The 24869-nt window shown below is 38.7% G+C and overlaps 1 protein-coding gene across 2 annotated transcripts in view; it reads right to left on the reverse strand.

The window, feature by feature from the left end:
- Positions 1-24869, reverse strand: part of ITGAV (integrin subunit alpha V) — a 106377-nt gene that overhangs the window by 63043 nt on the left and 18465 nt on the right. For both annotated transcript variants that reach the window (XM_010602778.3, XM_010602777.3), the window contains exon 3: positions 6317-6408. In XM_010602778.3, the coding sequence (XP_010601080.2) occupies positions 6317-6408 (92 nt within the window). The remainder of the gene's footprint in view (positions 1-6316; positions 6409-24869) is intronic.

Genomic DNA, 24869 nt, shown 5'->3' on the forward strand with positions numbered 1-24869 from the left:
GTGGATTTGAACCGCCAACCTTTTGGTTAGCAGCCATGGCTCTTAACCACTATGCTACTAGGGTTTTCAAATGCAAATCAAAACTACAATGAGATTCCATCTCACTCCAACAAAAAGGCTGACATTAACCCAAAAAACACAAAATAATAAATGTTGGAGAGGCTGTGGAACACTTATACACTGCTGGTGGGAATGTCAAATGGTACAACCACTTTGGAAATCGATTTGGTGCTTTCTTAAAAAGCTAGAAATAGAACTACCATACGATCCAGCAATCCCACTCCTTGGAATATATCCTAGAGAAATAAGGGCCTTTACACGAACAGATATATATGCACACCCATGTTCACTGCAGCACTGTTTACAATAGCAAAAAGATGGTAGCAACCAAGATGCCCATCAACAGGTGAATGGATAAAAAAATTATGGTATATTCACACAATGGAATACTACACATTAATAAAGAACAGTGATGAATCTGTGAAACATTTCATAACATGGAGGAACCTGGAAGGCATTATGCTGGGTGAAATTAGTCAGTTGCAAAGGGACAAATTGTATAAGACCACTATTATAAGAACTCGAGAAAGAGTTTAAACAGAGAAGAAAATACTTTTTGATGGTTACAAGAGGGGGGAAGGCAGGGAGAGTGGAAGAGGAGTATTCACTAATTAGATACTAGATAAGAACTACTTTAGGTGAAAGGAAAGACAACACGCAATACAGGGGAGGTCAGCACAATTGGACTAAACCGAAAGCAAAGAAGTTTCCTGAATAAACTGAATGCTTCAAAGGCTAGCGTAATAGGGGCAGGGGTATGGGGACCATGGTTTCAGGGGACATCTAAGTCAACTGGCATAATAAAATCTATTAAGAAAACATTCTGCATCCCACTTTGGAGAGTGGCGTCTGGGGTCTAAACACTAGCAAGCAGCCATCTAAGACGTATCAATTGGTCTCAACCCACCCGGACCAAAGGAAAATGAAGAACCCCAAGGACACAAGGTAATTACAAGCCCAAGAGACAGAAAGGGCCACATAAACCAGAGACTACATCAGCCTGAGACTGGAAGAACTAGATGGTGCCCAGCTACAACCGATGAATGCCCTGACAGGGAACACAACAGGGAACCCCTGAGGGAGCAGGAGAGCAGTGGGATGCAGACCTAAATTCTCGTGAAAAGATCACACTTAATAGGCTGACTGAGACTGGAAGGACCCCAGTGGTCATGGCCCCCAGACCTTCTGTTGGCCCAGCATGGGGACCATTCCCATAGCCAACTCTTCAGATAGGGATTGGACCGGACAAAGGGATGGAGAGGGATGCTGGTGAGGAATGAGATTCTTGGATCAGGTGGATACTTGAGACTATGTTGGTATCTCCTGCCTGGAGGGGAGATGAGAGGGTAGTGGGGGTTAGAAGCTGGCAGAATGGACACGAAAAGAGAGAGTGGAGGGAGGGAACGAGCTGTCTCATTAGGGACAGAGCAATTGGGAGTATGTTGCAAGGTGTATATAAGTTTTTGTGTGAGAGACTGACTTTCACTTAAAGCACAATAATAAAAAAAAAAAAGAATCAAAGAGCTTTGCATATAAATAACAGAAAATGAGTCTACTGTATTCAATCAAATCCCAGTGTAAGCAATCGATATTAGTCCTATAGTTAGGAAGTTTTAAAAAAAAAGTAGTAATTGTTTTCAGGCTCACTTACAAGCTCTGACAAAACAAATAATAAGTAAGAACAGCAAGTTATGTATTCTAGGCCTTATACTAAAGTGGACAGTTTTGCATAGGGTTACAACTATGCCCTGAAACCAATAGAGGCCAACGGGCAACTGCTATGTGGTGAAAGGACGAGTAGTCTGAGATCTAGACTCCAGATTCCAGAGGGATCTGCCTGTGAATTCTGAGGAAGAGAAAGAGCACTCATGGAAATCATGGACCTATCAGCAGTCTGGGAACTGGCCAGGGGATTAGTGTCCAAAAGATCCGTTTGAAATGCAAATCTCTATTTAAAATAAACTCTTCAAATGGCACTTTGGGGACAATTGGGAGAATCTGAATATGGACTGGTTATTACAGATAAGGAAATCCTGGTGGCATAATGGTTAAGTGCTAGGGCTGCAAACCAAGAGGTTGGCGGTTCGAATCCACCAGGCGCTCCTTGGAAACTCTATGGGGCAGTTCTACTCTGTCCTATAGGGTCGCTATGAGTCGGAATCGACTCCAGGGCAGCGGGTTTGGTTTTGGGTTTGGTATTAGAGATAAACAGTTGCTCATTGTAGCTGATTTTCTGATTATGCAGGAAAATGATCTTTTTTATAAGCTTCACGTTATCATTTATTTCAAAATATTTCAACATAAAAAATGAATTAATAAGAAACTTCAAAGACTCTCAGATCTATATAGAAAACAGTCAAAGCCCCTTAGCATGGCCTACAAATAGAATGAGCATATCATTTATGGTCCAAACTGGGAAAATGCTGAGTGAAAGCAGAACTGTAAATAATTATGCCTGAAGAACAACCACAGACCAGACCAGGCCAGCTGCATTGTCATTCTCTGATCTCCCCCATTACTACTCACCACCCATGATTCCAACAGAACATTCCAGCAACAGTGGAATTTACTCTGTGGATACACCAAACTGTTTTTTTTCTGGACACCTTTTCTAAAGCCAGTCCCTACCTCTGCCTAGATTGTTCTTTGTCCCCAGCCCCTCCCCATCATCTGGCTAGCTCCAGGAAGCAAAATTCCCCCTCTCCTCAGACTGGTTTAGGTGTCCTCTTCAGTTGTCATCCAGCACACTGCCAATCCACAGTACGTTACAGTTGTTCATCTATCTTCATGACACACCATAATAATACAACAATAACAGCTAAGCTTTGCCAAGGCTTACTAACGTGCCAAGCACTGGGCATCCACTTGGTGTGGATTATCTCATCTATCCTCACAACCACCCTAGAGGTAGGTACAGTTATTAAGCCCACTTTGCAGGTGAGGAAACAGAAGCAGAGCGTGATCACATGGCTTGTCAGCGCAGGGACGGGGGATGAATCCTCCCAGCCTGACTCTGAGGTTCCTGCTCTTCACTACAACACTGTCTGTTTGATTCCATTTGATTCCAAAATGCCGAATGTAGAGCTTGGCACAAAGTATGCTGCCTAAAAATTTTTGAATGGATAAAAGAATTTAAAAAATCCAGACTGTGACTACCAAGTGGTCTAGCCCTCCCCCGGAGACCCCGGGAACATCAATCTTCCTCATCCATCCCCAGAATTGGCCTGTGGCTGAGAAAAAAGCAATAGGAGACCAAATAACCAGATGGTCACTATCACTGAATTCCTCCCCAGTCAAACAGTCCTTTCTTCTTCATCACATGGTAGTTCTATACACAGAAAATATTAATTAGATGTTATTGTCAAACTGCAAATGTACCTCCACCTTATATTAAATTATACTAAGAGGAACCATACGAAATTGCCAACACGTGACTGTTCTGGAACTATGGAAACTACAATTTCATATGGTTTCACCTAGTATCTTTCCAATTCTACTCCTGTCCAGGGCAATGTTATTACATCCAACAATGAAGCAAATATACATTTTAAGGGAAATAAGAGAACTTTAAGTTTTCTCATGAGGCAACTTTCATTTATACAAAAAATATTTGCTGAGTTCCTATTATGTGATGGATACTATTCCAAGCACTGGCAAAGATAGCTGTGGGAAAAGCTAAATAGGTCCCTGTTCTCGTAAAGCTTAGATTTTGATGGGGTAAGACATAATAAAATATATATTTAAAAAATGGACAATAATAAGTACTCTGGTCTTTCTATGGAGAATGGAGGGCAGTTGGAGCAAGACAGGAAGCGGAGAGATGAGGAGAATCATTAAACTGGCCCAGGGGAGTAATGATGGTAGCTTGGTGCAGGATAGAAAGAGTGGAAAAGAAGGTTTATTGATGGTTTTGGATGTATTCTGGAGGCAGAACTGACAGGACTTGCTGGTAGATGAAGTGGAGATTTGTGCCTCTTAATAAGTGGTAGGAAGATTCATTTTTGCATTTTGATGGAGGGTAACAAGAGTCCTATTCCAGCCATGTTTCTTTTGAGTAATCTATTAGATCTCCAAATGGAAATGTCCAATAAGCAGTTTGGAAATGTAACTTAAAATTCCAGGGAGAATTAAGAGCTAGACATACAGATTTTGGCGCTAATAACCTATAGGCTATATTTAAAGCCACGGGATACGTCCAAAGTCTTATATAAAAGACACAGGTAGAGGAGACAGAGGGGTCCAGAACAGAACTATAGGAATCCCACCATTTGAGGAGAAGAAAAATCCATTGCCATTGAGTCGATTCCGACTCATAGCAAACCTGGAAGACAGAGTAGAACTGTCCCACAGGGTTTTCAGGGAGTGGCTGGTGGACTTGAACTGTCAACCTTTTGATTAGCTTCCGAGCTCTTGACAACTGTACCACCAGGGCTCCTTGAGCAGAAGAGGAGCCATTGAAGAAGACTGCAAAGGAGCAGTCAGTGACAAAGGAGAAAAACCAGGAGGGTGTAATGTCCACAAGCCAAAAGAAGAGAGTATTTCAAAAAGAATGGATGCCCTTCATCCAAAGATAGACAGGCCCATAAAACAAAATGAGACTAAAGGGGCACACCAGCCCAGGGGCAATGACTAGAAGGCAAAAGGGGACAGGAAAGCTCGTAATAGGGAGCCCAAGGTCAAGAAAGGAGAGTGCTGACATCTCGTGGGGCTGTTAACCAATGTCATAAAACAATATTTGTATTAAATGTTTAATGAGAACCTAGTTTGTTCTGTAAACCTTCATCTAAAGTAGAATAAAAACAAAAAAAAAAAAAGAAGAAGAAGAGCCAGGAGTGGAGTGCATCCTTTAGGCCCAGGGTCCCTGTGCTGAGAACTGACTAGACCCAGGACACAGAGAAAGCTGTAACACTGGAGGCAGCATGACACTGCGAGAGATGGCAGTGGCACGGGACTGGCAGATGGCTATGGTGGATGAAGACTAAAGCAATAGAGATGAGTGTCTTCAGCCAGGAGTCTTCCTAGAGGAACTGGGTGCCTCTGGGCACTTTTGGGGGTACTAAAGAGCTGTAACATTTGCAAAAGCAGGGCAAAGACCAGGCCCAAACAGGTCCTGGTGGCAGACGCTTGCCTGCAGGCACGGCCAAGAAGTAGCTGTCCTGATTGAAGAACTGTACTCTGCGTTGTTCCTGTTACTTCAGTGTTGATCCTGATTCTGTTACTTCCCCAATAAATCCCATAATTGGGGGGGGGGGGTGGATGGATCCCCCTTGTTAATGGTGTTGACAGGGCAAGAAAGGTAAGAATAAATACAGGTGGATTAGTGACCTGAAAGTCAATGATGACCTTGACTTTGCCTACCTAAACCTGACTGCAGTGGCTGAAGAGAGAATGTGAAAAAGTGGAGATGACTACATACTATAAAAAAGTGTTTCAGAGATAAGGAGTAGAGGAATAGGGGCAGTAAGAGAGGTGAAGATGGGGTAAAGAAAAGGTTGTTTCTGTATTTTTGAAGAGAAGAGGTACTAGAGTATTGACTAATCAAAAGCACACTATTCCTAAGCCTGACTGGGAAGAAAAAACTGAAGGGAACTGTCTTAGTTATCTAGCGCTACAATAAAAGAAAAACCACAAGTGGGTGGTTTTAACAAACACAGACTTGCCTTCTCACAGTTTAGTAGGCTGGAAGTCCAAATTTAGGGTACCAGGTGTAGGGGGGAAGGCTTTTTCTCTCTATTAGCTCTGGAGGAAGGTTCTTATCTCTTCTGAGCTTCAACTACTGGGCAACCTTCATGTGACTTGACATCTCTCTTCTCTCATCTTTGCTTCTTCTGCTTGCTTGTTTAATCTCTTTTATATCTCAAAAGAAATTGACTTAAGACACACCCTCTACTAATCTTGTCTATTAACATAACAAAGACAACCTATTCTCAAATGGGATTCTAACCACAGGCATAGAGGTTAGGATTTACAACACACATTTTGGGGGGATACAATTCAGTCCATAACAGGAGCTGTCAAGTGGGGTGGGGAAAAATTAACAAAGTAGGAATGAAGGTGGAAAGGAGCTGAAGCCAAGTCTTTGAAGGACATTAGAGTTGGTATTCATTGATGCATGGTCTTAGATGAGAGGTATCTTATTTCTTTATGTCCTACACCCTGGGTACACTGAATTTTAGTATCAGCTTTAAAATACAGAACTTCCTACATCTCCATCTAAATGAACTAAACTTAATGAGCAAATATTAAAAAAGCTTACCAAAATTTTATCCTGCTTTGACCTCACAGATGCTCCAAACCACTGGTGGGACTTAAACTCCAATGGATCATTCTTGGCATAATCTCTGTTGCCTAAAAAAAGAATATTGTGAATAGTGAGAAAAAAACACATATTATCTTGGTATAACAGGATTTCCTTTATCCAGCTGGGTTTAGAAATAGTGTACTTTGATTAATCAAATACTACATTGGCCATTTATTTCACATACTTTATATGCATTAGGGATTTTCAACAAATCTGAAAAATAAAACACAACAACTTAGAAGCGCCTCAGGGTTGTTATTAATTCCATCAATTGTCATAATGCAGATGTGAAAAAGTAATTGTAAAGTTTTCCAGTTGCTAAATTATTAGATAAGCAACAAATACTTATTGATTACCCACTGTATCCTCAGAAGCTCTTTTTGCAGTATAAAGTTGTCAATGATAATAAATGGTTATAAAACCTCATTGTATAACAGTGGTAGTAAAGGACTAAGACTTCTGCTGTGACACTATAACACAAGAGTTAGAATGCAGGAGATATGATTTGACTGGTAGCTAGAAATGATTAGATTTGGCACACTACATTTAAACATTTATAGAGAGTCTACACTATTGAGAAAATTACTCCCTGTGTACCAGGCACTCATGTAAAGCATTGTAGATTAAAAAAAAAAAAAAAAAGATAAAAATCCTTTCCCTTGAAAAGTCTCTAAGGAGAAAATTATACACCATATGCAGAAAACATTTTGGGAAAACCAAAAACCAAACCCACTGCCATTGAGATTTCAACTCATAGTGACCACAGGACAGAATAGAACTGTCCTATAGGGTTTCCAAGGCTGTAAATCCTTACAGAAGCAGACTGCCACAACTTTCTCCCTTGTAGCAGTGGGTGGGTTCAAACTGATGACCTATCAGTTAGCAGCCAAGTGCTTAATCACTGCACCATCAAGGCTCCTATTTTGGGAAGGAGAGGCTAATTATTTTCAAAGTCCAGTTAGTTCCTCTTATAATCTGTCTATAATAATCATTCTTAGCAAACATGTATTGCATAATATATTGAACAAATGCAATAGATAACTGTCAAATTTAAGAATGCCAGCCAATATGTAAATATCACCAAAAGGTTTGATTAAATCTGTTCCCTAAACCCCATCCCATTTAAGGTAGTACCTATGGCTAGTCAATTCTATTCTGAAGACTTAAGACCAATTGAATAGTTCTAAAAAATACTTAATAAGATTTTAATAATGCCAGGTGTCTAGTAGGCAAAGTGAAAAGCAAAACGTTGTTTCCTATTATTCTCTCAACTTTTCCACTGTTTTAAAAAATTTTTTTAATAAAAAAATTTGTCAACCTTCAAAGGCCTCTATATCCAGTCTCAACATCACTGTTCTTTGTCAGTGACCACAAAAGCATCTTCTTTATAAGAAGAGAGAAGGAAGAAGGAGAAATGGAACTAGCTAGTATATGTTCTTCACCATAAGAACCAAGTCCGATGATAGTCAGCTTGCCTCTGAAGTCCACATTCACTATGTTGGTCTTACTGGAAATACCACATGACAATGAACTACAGCTCACCAAAGGTCCATGCACTTCCCTACATTTCCTATTCTCCCATACTTAGTTTGAGGCATGTAACTAGTTCTTGCCAATAAGATAAGAGCAAAAGTAGCATCTGTCACTTCCAGTTCAAGTCAATTAAGAGTAGATTGTGAGTTCATGTGTTCTACCTCCCACCCACGAGGCTGGGCAAACAGATGACAGAATCACTGGAGGGAAGCAGCCCAAGTCTCTAAGCCACCAAGAACTAAATGACTCACACTAAATGGTGACATGAACAAGAAGTAATCTTTTTTTTTTCTTAAGGAGTCATTGAGATTTGGGGATTTGCTTGTAATTGAAGCATGCTGTTATCAAAACATAGCCTATCACATCCTGAATAATATATATATTCCAAAAACATAATGCTTTTTCTACAACCACAAAGAAGCTTACCCCTTGAAGAATGGGGTTCATTTAATAGTTTTTCAAGTATTTTATAACCAAAAAATTTACAGTTAGAAGTTATTTACTGGATTTTTTTTTTACTCCACTGCCAGCTACCTATGGTCTCTTAGTGTGTGGCTGGCTTTCTAATCTATTTCTTTCTACAAAGCAAATGAAGGCATTTTTCCCCCTGTGCATTAATGAAACAGAAGAAATACAGTGTAACTGTGAAAGAAACAGCTGGTACTTGGAAAGATTCACCTTTACGCACTGTCCCTTGAGACCATAAGCATCATGATAAACTCAGGTAATCTTAACCAGTCCAAAAACGAAGCTAAGTTTATAAGCTAATATATTTGAACAAAAAAATACAGCATTCTCACAACTGCTACCTCCTGTGTCTGCTTTCATTTAAAACATGACCTTTTCAGCAAGACCCTAAAGATGTCCAAGCAAAAGTGGAGCTTTTCTATGTTAGAGGAAATCCTAGACTGAACAGAAGTGCCGTATCAGAGAGATATAGCTTAAAGTTCCGTCAGTTTTCTCATACTCTCTGTAACTTCCAATTTCAAAAACAAAATGATGCAATGGGACAGACATCACTGTTCTTCCCAGTAAAAGCCTTCCTGCCTACAGGACACTTGGTAAAGATTCCTCAAAAACGGTGATATCATGAAAGACAAAAAACTGGGGAACCATTCTAGATTAAAAGTGACCAATGAGACACAGCAACCTATTATAAGATGTGACCCTTGATTGGAATTTGTGTCCAAAAAAAAAAAAAAGGGTACAAAGGACTTTATTAGTAGAATTGTGGAAATTTGAATACGGACTGTAGAGTAGATAATAGTATCACAGTAAGGATATGTTTCTAGTGTGACAATGGTTTTGTAGTCATGTATGGGAATGTCTTAGTTCTTAGGAGATACACGCTGAAATATTTAGGGATAAAGTGTCACAGTATCTACAACATTGGGTGAATCTCGCTGAACGGCATATTGTTCACTGTATTACTTTATCAAATTTTCCATAGGTTTGAAAATTTTCTAAATAAGTTTTAAAAGTATAGCAATCAACTGCATGTACTTTAAGGCCAGCAACAGGATATCTTCTATTTCTTTTTACTTAAACTCTTTATTGTATTTATTCTAATTATAAGTCTTACTCCTTGTAAAACAAATTTAAACATAAAGTAAGACATATGTAAAGATGAATCTAAATATCACCATAGCTCCACCATAAAGAAATGACCGATTTTGGTGTCTAGACATGTTTCATACATACGAATATATCTTATTTGTAAAATGAATATTTTAAGCCAGTATTTAAAATAACATTAAAATTGTTACTATATATAAGTTTATGTACTTTTTTGCCCCTTTAACAACATGACAAATGTAGATCTACACTGTCGTTTCCTATTTTGCATAGTACATCATTACACAGCCACAGAAAATTTTATTTAACCAATCCCCTACCTCTCCTTCGGTTTCATATTTAGGAATATTTCTATTCTGGTTTAAGATACCTTCATATTCTCTCAAAATCACATCTACTTCCTCTTCTAAATGCACAAGAATCTCAGCATAAGGCTATCTTCGGGGTCTGAGGTATACTAGCTTCATTGCTAAGTTAAGGTGATAAATCCTCTGGAAAACGACATCAATACAGAATTTTATTCTGACAAATACATTTTTTTCAAGGCCCCAATGTGTATTTCATATGTAAGAGTTTCCTTTTCCTCTATATTCCACTAAATGTCTTTTAATTCTATTTGACTATAAAAGATCATTTCTATGCCAACACCCAATCCACACTCTTGGTTTCTCTTCCTAGCTTACTATTCCACCATCTTAGTATCTTTTCTCCTAATCATATATATCTCCATTCCATACATCTCATCTGTTCCCACTGGACTAACTCTCTTAAGACACTTTATTCACACCACTCCCTTGTTCAAGAACTACTACAACCATGTCTTACAGCACCATGTGTTTTCAATCACGTTACCAAACAAGAGAAGCCACATATAACTGGATATACTGCATTGGCATACACTGGCATCCAAAACTTAGTCAGTGATCTTCAATAAAATAAAAATCATTCACTCCCTTGAATGCCTTCAGCTGCAACAGTTATAACCTCAAAGTACCATCTCCTCAAGAAATGTACTCAATAGGAAGTTCTTCTTTGCCCATCAGAACTTTTCTCCAGATCCCACGTCTTAAGACACTTAATTCAACGTCTGGCAAAAGTTTCACTCAGAGTGTGAATAGAGGGTGAGTGGGGAGAATGAAAAAGAAAGGCAGCTCTCCAAACAGTGACAAGAAGTTCATTCACGACCTGGCTGAAACCATTCCTGGGCAAAGGAATGAAGTAAATATTTTGAGTCATAGCCCTGAAGTCTAAATATTTTGAGTCACAGCCCTAAGGTCAAAACTTCAAGAGATGCTAGAACTTTATAGGCTGTTTGGGCTATGATGTCACCCTTGAAAAGGAGATAGGGCAGACAACTGCAGAAATTCCAGTGCAGGAGGAAATGCTTCCTCAGACAGCCACCAAGTGAACAAAGATTTCTATCAATAAATCCATAAAACATGATGGATGATTAGTGCTGATCTCCCAAATAAGGGGAAAAAACAGTATTTTACGTAATAGTGAAAAATTAGAAGAAACTGCTCTGCATGATATATATTAACAAAAGGCTCTACAGTATCACTTTGAAAAATACATAAAGACGAAAATGTTGCTAGTGAAACTTGAAGCTAATTAGCAAGTAAATCACTAGAGACTTGAAAATGTAATGTCTATTTTTGCCAGCATTTTATCAGACTCCTGTGGTTGAATGCTTCAGGAAAGGGGCAAAGTGAACACGGCAGATTATCACACCTTTAGTTAGACTCTGCCCCCTTAATAATAGCCAACTCTTTTCATTTCCTCTGATTTGAATATTCAATATTCAACCCGTTGGAGAGTTACAAGGTATGCTTATTTTTATGAGATAAAGTTACCTTATCACCCTACAGCTAAATTTTTTTGTTCTTCTTTTCATGTCTAAAATATATTGTTTGGAACAACAAGGTTATGTCAGCTTTTTTGAAAAGTCCAAAGTCAAGAAGAATGCCAGAGCGTTAGAAAAGGAAAACAGTGAACTGTTTAGAAGAAAAATATGTGTTCAGTCATTTGGTTCTCATTCATTATTATATTACTTCAGTGAATAATGAAATTATTTAAGACTCTAGAGAACTTAGCTTTTTGCTCAAAAAAGTGGCTATTAAAATAATGCCGCCCCACATTCAACCTTCAATTAAAAAAAGATAATTTGCAGGCTTCCTTAAACAGCTTTTCACCTCAAACATTACACATTCGCTCAGCCACACTTCCTAAGAAATACCTCCCAACGTTGCTTACTTCTTTGTGTGAAAATTGACAGGTCACAGGACAAAATCTTTTTGAGCATTCATTAAAAATAAAAAAGCACAGGCACTTCCTACATCTAAATGTTAGGAACATAATAATTAAATGAGGAAGACAAGGTCCCTACTTTCAAGGGGAAATAATAGGCAAACTATTTTATAACTTCAAAGAGTCACAAATGCTATGAAATAAAACAGGAAATAATCTGAGAGAAAATGATGATGGCATGATTGACAGCTGCTGGTGTTCTGTTGTATTTTAAATTAATGTCACTGTGGCCAATAACTGCATGAAAAAAAGTGAAAAAAACTCAAATGTGCATCTACTGGTGAATGCATAAACACTATTTGTAGTCCATTCAATGGAATACCACTCAGGAACAAAAAGACGAGTGCTGATACATGCTACCATATGTGTGTATACTCAGTGAAAGAAGCCAGACCCAAAAGATGACATACTATATAATTCCATTTATATGGGAACAGAAATTAATAGAAGCGGAAAGCAGATTGGGTTGGGGTGTGAATGGGGAGTAACTATAAATGGACACCAGGTTTCTTTTTAGAGTGATAGAAATGCTATAAAGTTAGATTATGGTCATAAACAGGTGAATTTCATGGTCTGTAAATTCTATGGAAACCTTGGTGGCATAGTGGTTAAGTGCTACAGCTGCTAACCAAAAGGTCAGCAGTTCAAATCCGCCAGGCGCTCCTTGGAAACTCTATGGGGCAGTTCTACTCTGTTCTATAGGGTCACTATGAGTCGGAATCGACTCGACGGCAGTGGGTTTGGTTTTTTGGGTAAATTCTATCTCAATAAAGCTGTTTAAAAAAAAGATGGCAAACTTGTCAAGAGAAAAGGTAGCTGCAACATTAAGTAGAAATGTATGTATATAATAAATATTCCCTTTCAAAATAAACAAAGGCTTCAGTAGAGTAGCAGACCAAAAGAATAGATAAAAAACCAAACCAGACCCAGTGCTGTCGAGTCGATTCCGACTCATAGCAACCCTATAGGACAGAGTAGAATCGCCCCAGAGAGTTTCCAAGGAGCGCCTGGTGGATTCGAACTGCCAATCGTTTCGTTAGCAGCCGTAGCACTTAACCACTACATCACCAGGGTTTCCAAAGAATAGATAATACAGAATAAAATATAGAAACAGCTATTAACCATATGAGAAAAGACTCATCCTCACAGAAATGCAAATTACAAGATACATTTTTTATCTATTATTCAAGTTTGGTTTACAGATAGATTGTATCAGTGTTTTCCTATCTGGCAAATATGTATCAAAAGTATTGAAAACACACATTCCTTTGACTTCTAAATTTCATTTGAGAAATGAATCTCAAAAAAATTAAAAATAGGAACAAACACTTAAAAAGCATGTTCAAAGTAGTGTTATAATAATACAAAATAAAAACAACAAAATCTCCAAATGGTATGATGTAGGCTGAGTAAATTATAGTAATATAAATTTATACACATACATACATAGATAAACTATGGCCAATGATTTGGTTTTCTCTGTATGGCAAGATTTAGGTGTTTTTAATATTCTTTTTGCCTCTCAGTATTTTCTCATTTTTTCATCAGTGAACATGCTTTACTGATGTTTTAAAGGGTTAAAAAAAAGTATTGGGGATGTTTATCCATTAATCTTCTTATACAAAAGCTTAGTTAGAAGTTCCCACATGCTCTCTTAATTAACTTTTTTCCATTTCCATCTCATAAAGGAGTTTTTGTTAAACAAGCTCTTCCTAGCATTTATAAGCATTACCCTTCATAGAAACCTCTATTCTATGTCATACAGTCTCCCTCTTGGAGTAAAGTATAACAAAAAATAACTCATTTTTTAAAATTCCAGATATTACTGAAGATGAAAATGAAGGTTAATGATTTATTTGACTTAGTAATAAAACACAGGTGAGTGCTCATTTAAGAAACTCTGATAAATAATAAGTAGTGAGATACTAGTGTCAATGAAAGGATTATGTGCTTTACCAGTTTCCAAACTGTCTTCAAATGCCTCTAGAAACATAATTATATTAGCTTAAAATAGCAAGAGATAAACATCCCTAAACCTCGAAGTATTTGGAGTCACAGGATACTCAAAAATCAATCATTTGTAATACAAAAATCAGTTCTGAAATCGTGAACCATGAACATAAGAAAGTCCTGTTAATTTACACAGGACTGTCCAGAAACATCTTTTAAATAAAATAAAATACATCTGTTTTCCAAAAGCAAGAAAGAAGAGTCACCAAAGTAAACAAAAGAAAGCAGGATGAAGCTCTATTCAGTGGCACAGAGTAGAATCGCCCCAGAGAGTTTCCAAGGAGCGCCTGGTGGATTCACTGATTACAACCACAGTGAACATAGAGTCAAAATCTCTGTCTCCTCCTACCAGTGATTCAGATGGTTCTGCTGGAGCCCAGTACAAAGAATACAGGCCTTTTGAAAACACTCACTGCTTGATCAATGAGGGTTTGTTTTCCCCTAAGGACGAGAGGGAAATGATCCTGAAAGCGTGTAACATTTTAAAACAAAAACTCTTTACTAAAGATTAAAAAAAAAAAGCCATGCCAGTGTTTAAGTCTTAAAAGAATGGTTATCAGTCCCGTTAAAAAGGGCAGGGAAGAGGATGAGCTTTAAAAAAAGGGGATGAGCTTTAAAAAATCATGTGAGTTTAGTTTCAGTAAAACATTTAAAAAGTGTTAAAATACCACCTAACTGCATGAGTCTTAGTCAAGAAGCAATAAGGGAACTGGACTAACTGATTTCTCATATACGGGATTTATATTGATTTCTATAGTGTCTACAGGTTCTCTAATTGTATAATTCTGTGCCAGGGATGACAGATTATATCAGGGAAAACATTTTCAATTAAAAGAAAAATCCCTGAAGTATAAGTTTAGTTTTTATTAACAAACGATTTTTCTTGTTTTTTAACTTTCTAATTAATTTAATTAATTAATAGGACTGTCACAAGTGTGGAAACCCTGGGGACGTAGTGGTTAAGTGCTACAGCTGCTAATCAAAAGGTCGGCAGTTCAAATCCACCAGGTGCTCCTTGGAAACTCTATGGGGCTGCTCTACTCTGTCGTATAGGGTCGCTATGAGTTGGAATTGATTCAATGGCAATGGGCTTTTTTTCCTCTTATGGTCACAAGTGTAGAACTATCTAGACAGAAAATTCACGAAGATGAGGAAGTCAAACCTGGGAGCTTTAGAGTCTGATTGTTTTAATTGTAATGAGATGGAAATTTTACGGCAGAGAGGCCAGAGAATAGCTAAAAGTTGTACATTCTCTATTAAATGCAAAGCCTAGTCATCTAGAAATTACACAAAGAACTGGCAAGGCCAGGGTTTGCCCACAGCCTAGAGCCAAGCCCTTCCGGGAGCAGGCTCTGGGAACTTGTTCCAGTAAGTTGTTACAGATAGATATAGATATAGAAAAAGATATAGATAGAATAATCTGACCTCTGACCTTGTCTAGGACACTGTTGGTGGGAGGTGATAATCAATTACTGTATTTGAAAAATAAAGGTAGGATCTTCTCCTTTTTTTAAGGGACATAGTTAACAATCATGCAGGTAAGCCATAGTTTTAAACAAAGAAGCTTTGGCATGGCAAGGAGATACACGTTCTTCCTCAATGCAGATCAGCAGTCTATCTTTTTGGAAATGACATATTATTGAGAAAGCTGGGCAATCATCAGTTTGTTAGTACCATCTGCTTCCTTACAAAGTGAAAACATGTTGCAGCAAGGAGATGATTTTCCCAAGTGTTACCATTACAGAGGTTGAAATGCAAATCGGTGTGGTCTCAATGACCAAGGTATAATCCATTTAAGGCTCTCTTTAATAACTTTTATTACATAATAAATATATGTACATATGGAGCCCTGTTGGAGCAGTTTAAGAACTTGACTGTTGACCAAAAAGGTCAGCAGTTCAAATCCACTAGCTGCTCCTTGGAAACCCTATGGGGCAATTCTACTCTGTCCTACAGGGTCGCTATGAGTCCGAACTGACTTGTCAGAAACGGGTTTGATTTGGGCTTTATATGCACCAAAAAAAACTCCACTGCCATCAAGTTGATTCCAACTCATAGCAACCCTATACAGTATAGTATGGTACAGTACAGTATAATACTATATATATAGGTCTAGATATATAATATATATTGTTAATGAGAGGTGACATCCATCCATACTTTATCTTTATTTACTGCCTTTTCCACAATTATTCACTTCCCCACTGCTCCAGTGTAGACATGATATAAACAAACCTCTCTTCACTTGTATAGTGCTTCATTGCTTATGAAGTACCTTCACACACATTATCTTATTTGATCTACATAACTACCTTGATGGACAGGGTTATTGTTACTTGATAAATGGGAAAACAGAGGCTGGTAAACTGAAGTCACTTGTCCAAGGTTACATCTAGTAAGTGTCAGAGCCTGAATCTGAACCTTGTATCTTCTAAGTCTAGTTTACATTTCTTACAACCACAGCTGCCAAAGTAAAAAGAGTAAGAGATGGGGAACAACGCCTACTTATAAAAGCACAGTTCCTGCCCTGAAGTAGTTTGCAGTACAACCAGTATCAAATAACCAAATATGTAAAAGGGCGTCGTGGTAGGCAGAATAATGGCCTCCCAAATAAGTCTGAGTCCTAATCCCCAGAACCTGTGGCTATGTTAACTTACATGGCAAAGGGGACTTTAAAGATGTGATTAAATGAGTCTTGAGATTACCCTGGTGGGCCCAATGAAATCACAAGGGCCATTATAGGAGGGAGGCAGAAGAGTCAGTGTCAGAGTGATGCAGTGTGAGAAAGACTTAACTAGCCATTGCTGACTTTTAAGATGAAGGAAGGGACCACAAGCCCAGGAATGTAGGCAACTTCTATTGTTAGCTGCTGGTGAATCAGCCCCTGACTCATGATCCCATGCACAATGAAACAAAATACTGCCCATTCCTGCACCATCCCTGTGATCAGTTGCAGGCCGGACCATTTTGATCCATAGGGTTTTCATTGGCTGATTTTCAAAAGTGGATCAACAGGTCTTTCTTCCTAGTTTGCCTTAGTCTGGAAGCTCCGCTGAAACCTGCTGAGCGTCACAACATGCAAGCCTTCACTGACAGACCTCTAGAAGCTGGAAACAGCAAAGAAATAGATTCTCCCCTAGAGCCTCCAGAAGACATAAATCTTTGCTAGAACCGTGAATTTAGCCCAGTGAGACCCATTTTGGACTGCTACCCTCCAGAACTAAAGATAATAAATTTGTATTATTTTAAGTCATCAAGTTTGGAGTAATTTGTTATAGCAGCAATAGAAAGCTAATCCAAATAAACACCATTTGGATCAAAATTTCTAACATAAAAAATGAAGTCTTAGTTTGCATATTTTTGTCATAGGGTAAGGCTGGAACAAAAAAACTCAGAAGCTACAAAAAAAGACTACAGAAATATAACAAACAAGAACAACGGACAAGAACAGAACAAAAATATACAGTTGTACATGTATGATAACTAAAAGATGTTAGTTATTTTCTCACTATATAAAAATCTCTTACGACTCATTCATTCATTCACTTGCTCATCTATTCAATTTATTGGGCATCAGTTTACATCAGGCACCAGATATTGTTCTAGGCCCTAAGGTTACAGCAGTCAACAAAACATATTAAAAGATGAAAACTGTCCTCAGGGAACATACATCTTAAATGAGAGACCAAATCAAAACCAAACCCAGTGCCGTCAAGTCGATTCCGACTCAGAGCGACCCTTTAGGACAGAGTAGAACTGCCCCATAGAGTTTCCAAGGAGCGCCTGGCAGATTCAAACTGCCGACCCTTGGGTTAGCAGCTGTAGCTCCTAACCACTACGCCACCAGGGTTTCCTAAATGAGCGAAAGAGACATTAAAAATAAATAACATATAGTAATATCAACCCCACACATCTGTCAGTCTGCCATACTGTGGTGGCTTGGGTGTTGCTATGATGCTGGAAGCTATGCCACTTGTATTTCAAACACCAGCAGAGTCACCCATGGTGGACGGGTTTCAGCAGAGCTCCAAGACTAAGACAGATTAGGAAGAAGGACCTGGTAGTCTACTTCTAAAAAAACTGGCCAGTGAAAACCTTATGAATAGCAGCAGAACACTGTTTCATATTGTGGCAGAAGATCTGCCCCTCAATAATGGGCTCAAATGTATCAATGATTGTGAGGATGGTGTAGGACCAGGTAGTGTTTTGTTCAGTTGTACAGAGGGTTGCTATGAGTCAGAACCGACTCAAAGGCACCTAATAACAACAACAAATGCCAGCACTAAAGGGAAAAATAAAGCAGAGAAGAGGATGGAAGAACAAGGCAGGGAGGCAGGAATTACAATTTTAAATAGGATGGTCAAGGAATTGCTGAAGAGATGGCATCTATGCAATTCTTGAGTGCTCTTAGTTGGGGGACCCAATGGACACCTGAGGAGACAATTTTCCAGACAGAGGAAACAGCCCTTACAAGGATGTGGTGGGTACGTGTCTAGTGTTTGTGAGGCACAGCTAAGAGACCCAGTGAGGCTGGAAGAGAGTGGATGAGGGACAAACAGTAGAAGATGAGGTTAAAAATATAAACACTAGGCTAGAATACGCAGTCCTCTAGGACTCTGTCTACTGTGAGAGAGGTGGAAGATATTGGCGGATTTTAAGCTGGAGTGTTATGATCTGAATGCTATTTTAAAGAATCACAGTGGTTCCCTGTGGAAAATGAACTGTGGGGTGGGGGGGTGGGCAGTATCCAGGACAGAAGCAGGAAGGACTATCTTTCAATTGCCCCTCCATGTCTATTCTCTACCAGCTCTTTGCCAAACAGATTGCCTGTGCCCTCTGGCTGTCCATTGGATTTAGCCAAGGAGGAGCCCTGGAAGATCAAAGGGAGGAAAAAGCGTGAGATCCAAATTTTATCCCTCTGATCCTCCCTACCCATCATTATGGGCTGGATACTGCAAAAACTACAGCTCCTATCACGTGGCTCTCTCCACCTAGTCCTTTTGTCTTTGGTTTCTGGAAACTGCTCCCTTCCCTCTCTCACTTCAGCACTGAGGCCAAATTATAACTAGTTCCAGGGTGCTAACTATCCCAACATCCTGCCCAAACCTTTGTAAATAGCTCCTTTATTAAAAACCCCTCTAACTATCTGAATGTAAGTATGCAATCTCTCTCTTGGCAGCTCCCTGCCTAGTTCAAGAGTCTAGGGCAATCATCCAGGTGAGAAACAATGAAAGCTTGGACCAGGATGCTAGCAGCGGAAGTGGCGAGAAACAATTGGATTTTGACCCGATGACAGATTTGACGTCAAGCATGACTCCAGGTTTTGGCCTAAGCAATGGAAAGGATGGAGGGCTATCAACCGAGATTCATTTTTTAGAAATTACAAATCAATAGAAAATATGTAAAAATATATTAAAAGGATTTTTTTTAAAGGAAAAGGAATACTTAATGGTTTACAAACAAATACAAAAATGTTCAGTCTTAGTAAAGGAATGCAATTTAACATTTAATAACAGATACTATTTTCTCCTATAAAATTGCCAAAGATAAAAAAGGTATGGTGATACAAGGTGTTAGTATGGATATCAGAAAACATAACTGGGGGTTTAAACCTCTGTAAAGAGTAATTTGTAACATCTATCAAAACTTTGGTAACCCTGGCGGCGTAGTGGTTAAGTGCTACGGCTGCTAACCAAAGGGTCAGCAGTTCAAACCTGCCAGGTGCTCCTTGGAAACTCTGTGGGGCAGTTCTACCCTGTCCTATAGGTTTGCTATGAGTTGGAATGGACTTGATGGCACTGGGTTTGGTTTTTTGGTTTCTATCAAAACTTTAAATATATATGCGCTTCGATCCAGCAAGTCCACCACTAGGACTTTATCCTATAGACATACTCCAAAATTTGCACAAATACCTGCATATACGCCTTACATTACACCATCGTTTATAATAGCAAAGGACTGGAAACATCCTAAATGTCCATCAACAGGAAATATGAGTTAAATAAATTAGGGTACATATATACATTAGAATACTATGAGCAACCTACAAAAAATAAGGTAAATACACAAATATTAATATGAAAAGATCTCCAAGAGATTTATATTGTTGGGAGGGCGGGGGTTCAGGTGCCCAGTGGTATATTTAGTACATTCCTATTTGTGAGGTTTTTTTAATTAAAAGATATATACAAGTACAGGAACAAGAAAGTTCTGGAAGGATAAAAGAAACTGTCAAGAACGGTTGCCTCTGAGAAGTCTGATGTGAAAGAGAGTCCTATTTTTCTTCATACACCCTTTTGGATTGCTAGAATTTTTTTTTTTTTTTTTACCATGTTTTACATATTACTTTTTCAAAAACAAAAAATTATATTAAGCCCAATTTCAAACAGGCCCAGCACTGAATTATCTTTTAATGCACTACAACCTATGGTGCTGAATACACACACATATCACATGAGTTCAATCTATCAAAACTGACCTGACATGTTTTGTCAGAAGATACAAATGCTCTGACCCATATGCTCTGAATCACAGGTGTTTCTCCATTTGTGGTAAAACAAAGTCTATTTGTACAGTTTTGGAGTTTTCCAATGTCAATCATATGTGGGGGGAGGGAGGGATGACAGAGTTTAATGGCAATGTTTCAAACAGAAAAATAATAATAACAAGCAACCTGCGACCCATTAAGAGTTGGCTTAATGGATAACAGTCATTTTTGGCAGTAATCATGATGTCTAATGGAACAGTCCACTTCATGATTCCTGTTTCATGTTATTACTATAATTCCCTGAATCAACCTACTAGGAAAAAACAGTATGGAAAAATAGATTAATTTTGCTCAGGCTTATCTTAAAGCACTTTGTCAAAGGCTACAAATCAGAACCATTAAAAATGAAAAAAAAAAGTCAGCATATCCCTGATACCAAAGCCAGGTAAAGACACCACAAAAAAAAGAAAATTACAGACCTATATCCCTCATGAACTTAGATGCAAAAATCCTCAACAAAATTCTAGCCAATAGAATTCAACAACATATCAAAAAAATAATCCACCACGATCAAGTGGGATTTATACCAGGTATGCAAGGTTGGTTCAATACTAGAAAAACAATTAATGTAATCTTTATTTTTTTTTCACCACATAAGTAAAACAAAAGACAAAAACCACATGATCCTATCAATTGATGCAGAAGAGGCATTTGACAAAGTTCAACATTCATTCATGATAAAAATTCTCAGCAAAATAGGAATAGAAGGAAAATTTCTCAACATAATAAAGGGCATTTATACAAAGTCAACAGCCAACATCATCCTAAACGGAGAGAGCCTGAAACCATTTCCCTTGAAAATGAGAACCAGACAAGGATGCCCTTTATCACCGCTCTTATTCAACATTTTGCTGGAGGTCCTAGCCAGAGCAATTAGGCTAGATAAAGAAATAAAGGGCATCCGGATTGGCAAGGAAGAAGTAAAATTATCTCTATTTGCAGATGACATGATCTTATACACAGAAACCCTAAGGAATCCTCCAGAAAACTACTGAAACTAATAGAAGAGTTCGGCAGAGTCTCAGGTTACAAGATAAACATACGAAAATCACTTGGATTCCTCTACATCAACAAAAAGAACATCGAAGAGGAAATCACCAAATTAATACCATTCACAGTAGCCACCAAGAAGATAAAATACTTAGGAATAAATCTTACCAAAGATGTAAAAGACCTATACAAAGAAAACTACAAGGTACTACTGCAAGAAACCAAAAGGGACCTACAGAAGTGGAAAAACATGCCTTGCTCATGGATAAGAAGACTTAACATTGTAAAAATGTCCATTCTACCAAAAGCCATCTATACATACAATGCACTTCCGATCCAAATTCCAATGACATTTTTTAATGTGATGGAGAAACAAATCACGAACTTCATATACAAGGGAAAGAAGCCCATTACTGAAAAAGAAGAACAAAGTGGGAGGCTTCACTGTACCTGATTTTAGAGCCTATTGTTCAGCCACAGTAGTCAAAACAGCCTGGTACTGGTACAACAACAGACACATAGACCAATGGAACAAAATTAAGAATCCAGATATAAACCCATCCACATATGAGCAGCTGATATTTGACAAAGGCCCAGTGTCGGTTAATTGGGGAAAAGATAGTCTTTTTAACAAATAGTGCTGGCATAACTGGATATCCATCTGCAAAAAAATGAAACAGGACCCATACCTCACACCATGCACAAAAACTAACTCCAAATGGATCAAAGACCTAAACAAAAAGTCTAAAACGATAAATATCATGGAAGAAAAAATAGGGACAATGTTAGGAGCCTTAATACAAGGCATAAACAGAATACAAAACATTACTAAACATGCCGAAGAGAAACCAGATATCCAGGAGCTCCTAAAAATCAAGCACCTATGCTCATTTAAAGACCACCTACAGACTGGGAAAAAATTTTCAGCTACAACATCTCAGACCAGCACCTGATCTCTAAAATCTACATGACTCTGCTAAAAGTCAACCAAAAAAGACAAACAACCCAATTAAAAAATGGACAAAGGAAATGAACAGGCACTTCACTAAAGAAGACATTCAGGTGGCTAACAGATACAGAGGAAATGCGCTCGATCATTAGCCATTAGAGAAATGCAAATTAAAACTACAATGAGATTCCATCTCACTCCAACAAGGCTGACATTAATCCAAAAAACACAAAATAATAAATGTTGGGGTGGTTGTGGAGAGACTGGAACACTTATACACTGCTTGTGGGAATGTCAAATGGTACAACCACTTTGGAAATCGATTTGGTGCTTCCTTAAAAAGCTAGAAATAGAACTACCATACGATCCAGCAATCCCACTCCTTGGAATATATCCTAGAGAAATAAGGGCCTTTACACGAACAGATATACATGCACAACCATGTTCACTGCAGCACTGTTTACAATAGCAAAAAGATGGAAGCAACCAAGGTGCCCATCAACAGATGAATGGATAAATTATGGTATATTCACACAATGGAATACTATCCATCAATAAACAAGAGTGATGAATCTGTGAAACATTTCATAACATGGAGGAACCTGGAAGGCATCATGCTGAGTGAAACTAGTCAGTTGCAAAAGGACAAATATTTTATAAGACCACTATTATAAGATCTTGAGAAATAGTTTAAACGGAGAAGAACACATTCTTTTGTGGTTACAACAGGGTGGAGGTAAAGAGGGTGGGAGGTGGTATTTACTAATGAGATAGCAGATAAGAACTACTTTAGGTGAAGGGAAGGACAACACTCAATACAGGGGAGGTCAGCACAACTGGACTAAACCAAAAACAAAGAAGTTTCCTGAATAAACTCAATGCTTTGAAGGTAAGCAAAGCAGGGGCAGGGGTTTGGGGACCACAGTTTCAATTGGCAAAATAAAATCTATTACGAAAACATTCCGCATCCCACTTTGAAGAGTAGCGTATGGGGTCTTAAACACTAACAAGCGGCCATCTAAGATGCATCAATCAGTCTCAACCCACCTGGATCAAAGGAGAATGAAGAACATCAAGGACACAAGGTAATTACGAGTCCAAGAGACAGAAAGGGCTACATGAACCAGAGACTACATCAGCCTGAGATCAGAAGAACTACATGGTGCCCAGCCACAACCGATGACTGCCCTGACAGGGAACACAACAGAGAACCCCTGAGGGAGCAGGAAAACAGTGGGGCGCAGATCCCAAATTCTCATAAAAAGACCAGACATAATGGTCTGACTGAGACTAGAAAGACCCCAGCGGTCATGGTCCCCAAACCTTCTGTTGGCCCAGGATGGGGACCATTCCCAAAGCCAACCCATCAGACATGGATTGGACTGGACAATGGGTTGGCGAGAGATGCTGATGAGGAGTGAGCTACTTGCATCAGGTGGTCACTTGAGCCTATGTTGGCATCTCCTGTCTGGAGGGGAGATGAGAGGGTAGAGGGGGTTAGAAGTTGACAAAATGGTCACGAAAAGAGAGACTGGAAGGAGGGAGCGGGCTGTCTCATTGTGGGGAGAGTAACTGGGAGGATGTAATAAGGTGTACATAAGTTTTTATGTGAGAGGCTGACTTGATTTGTAAACTTTCACATAAAGCACAATAAAAATTACTAAAAAAAAAAAATTATACCAGAAGAATGTCACGCTATTTCTTTGAAGTTTCACTATGCTTTTACAAATATATATGATTAAGTATAAGTGGATATGCATTTGTTAGTTTGTCATATGTCAGGTCTTGAGTGTTGCTATGATGTTGGAAGTTATGCCACCAGTATTCAAACACCAGCAGGTTCACCCATGGCAGACAGGTTTCAGCTGTGCTTCCAGACTAAGACAGGCTACGAGGAAGGACCTGGCAGTCTACTTCTGAAAAGAATTAGCCATTGAAAACCTTATGAATAGCAGCGGATCATTGTCTGATATAGTGCTGGCAGATGAGCCCCTCAGGTTGGAAGGTACTCAAAAGACAACTGGGGAAGAGCTGCCTTCTCACAGTAGAGTCTATCTTAATGTCACGGATGGAGTCAAGCCTTTGGGACCTTCATTTGCTGATGTGGCACAACTCAAAATGAGAAGAAATAGCCACAAACATCCATTAATAATTTAGAATGTGGACTGTATGAATTATGAATCTAGGAAAATTAGAAATCATCAAAAATGAAATGGAACGCAGAAACATGGATATTCTAGGCATTAGTGAGCTTAAATGGACTGGTATTGGCCATTTTGAATGGGACAATTATATGATCTATTATGCCAGGAATGGAAACCCTGGTGGCATAGTGGTTAAGTGCTACGGCTGCTAACCAAAGGGTCGGCAGTTCAAATCCGCCAGGCGCTCCTTGGAAACTCTATGGGGCAGTTCTACCCTGTCCTATAGAGTTGCTATGAGTCGGAATCAACTCGACGGCACTGGGTTTGGTTTGGGTTTGGTATTATGCCAGGAATGACAAAGTGAAGAGGAATGGTGCTGCATTCATCATCAAAGAGAACATTTCAAGATTTATTCTCAAGTACAATGCTGTCGGTGATAGGATAATATCCACA

This window comes from Loxodonta africana, chromosome 6 (assembly GCF_030014295.1).
Source record: "Loxodonta africana isolate mLoxAfr1 chromosome 6, mLoxAfr1.hap2, whole genome shotgun sequence".
Lineage (NCBI taxonomy): Eukaryota > Metazoa > Chordata > Mammalia > Proboscidea > Elephantidae > Loxodonta > Loxodonta africana.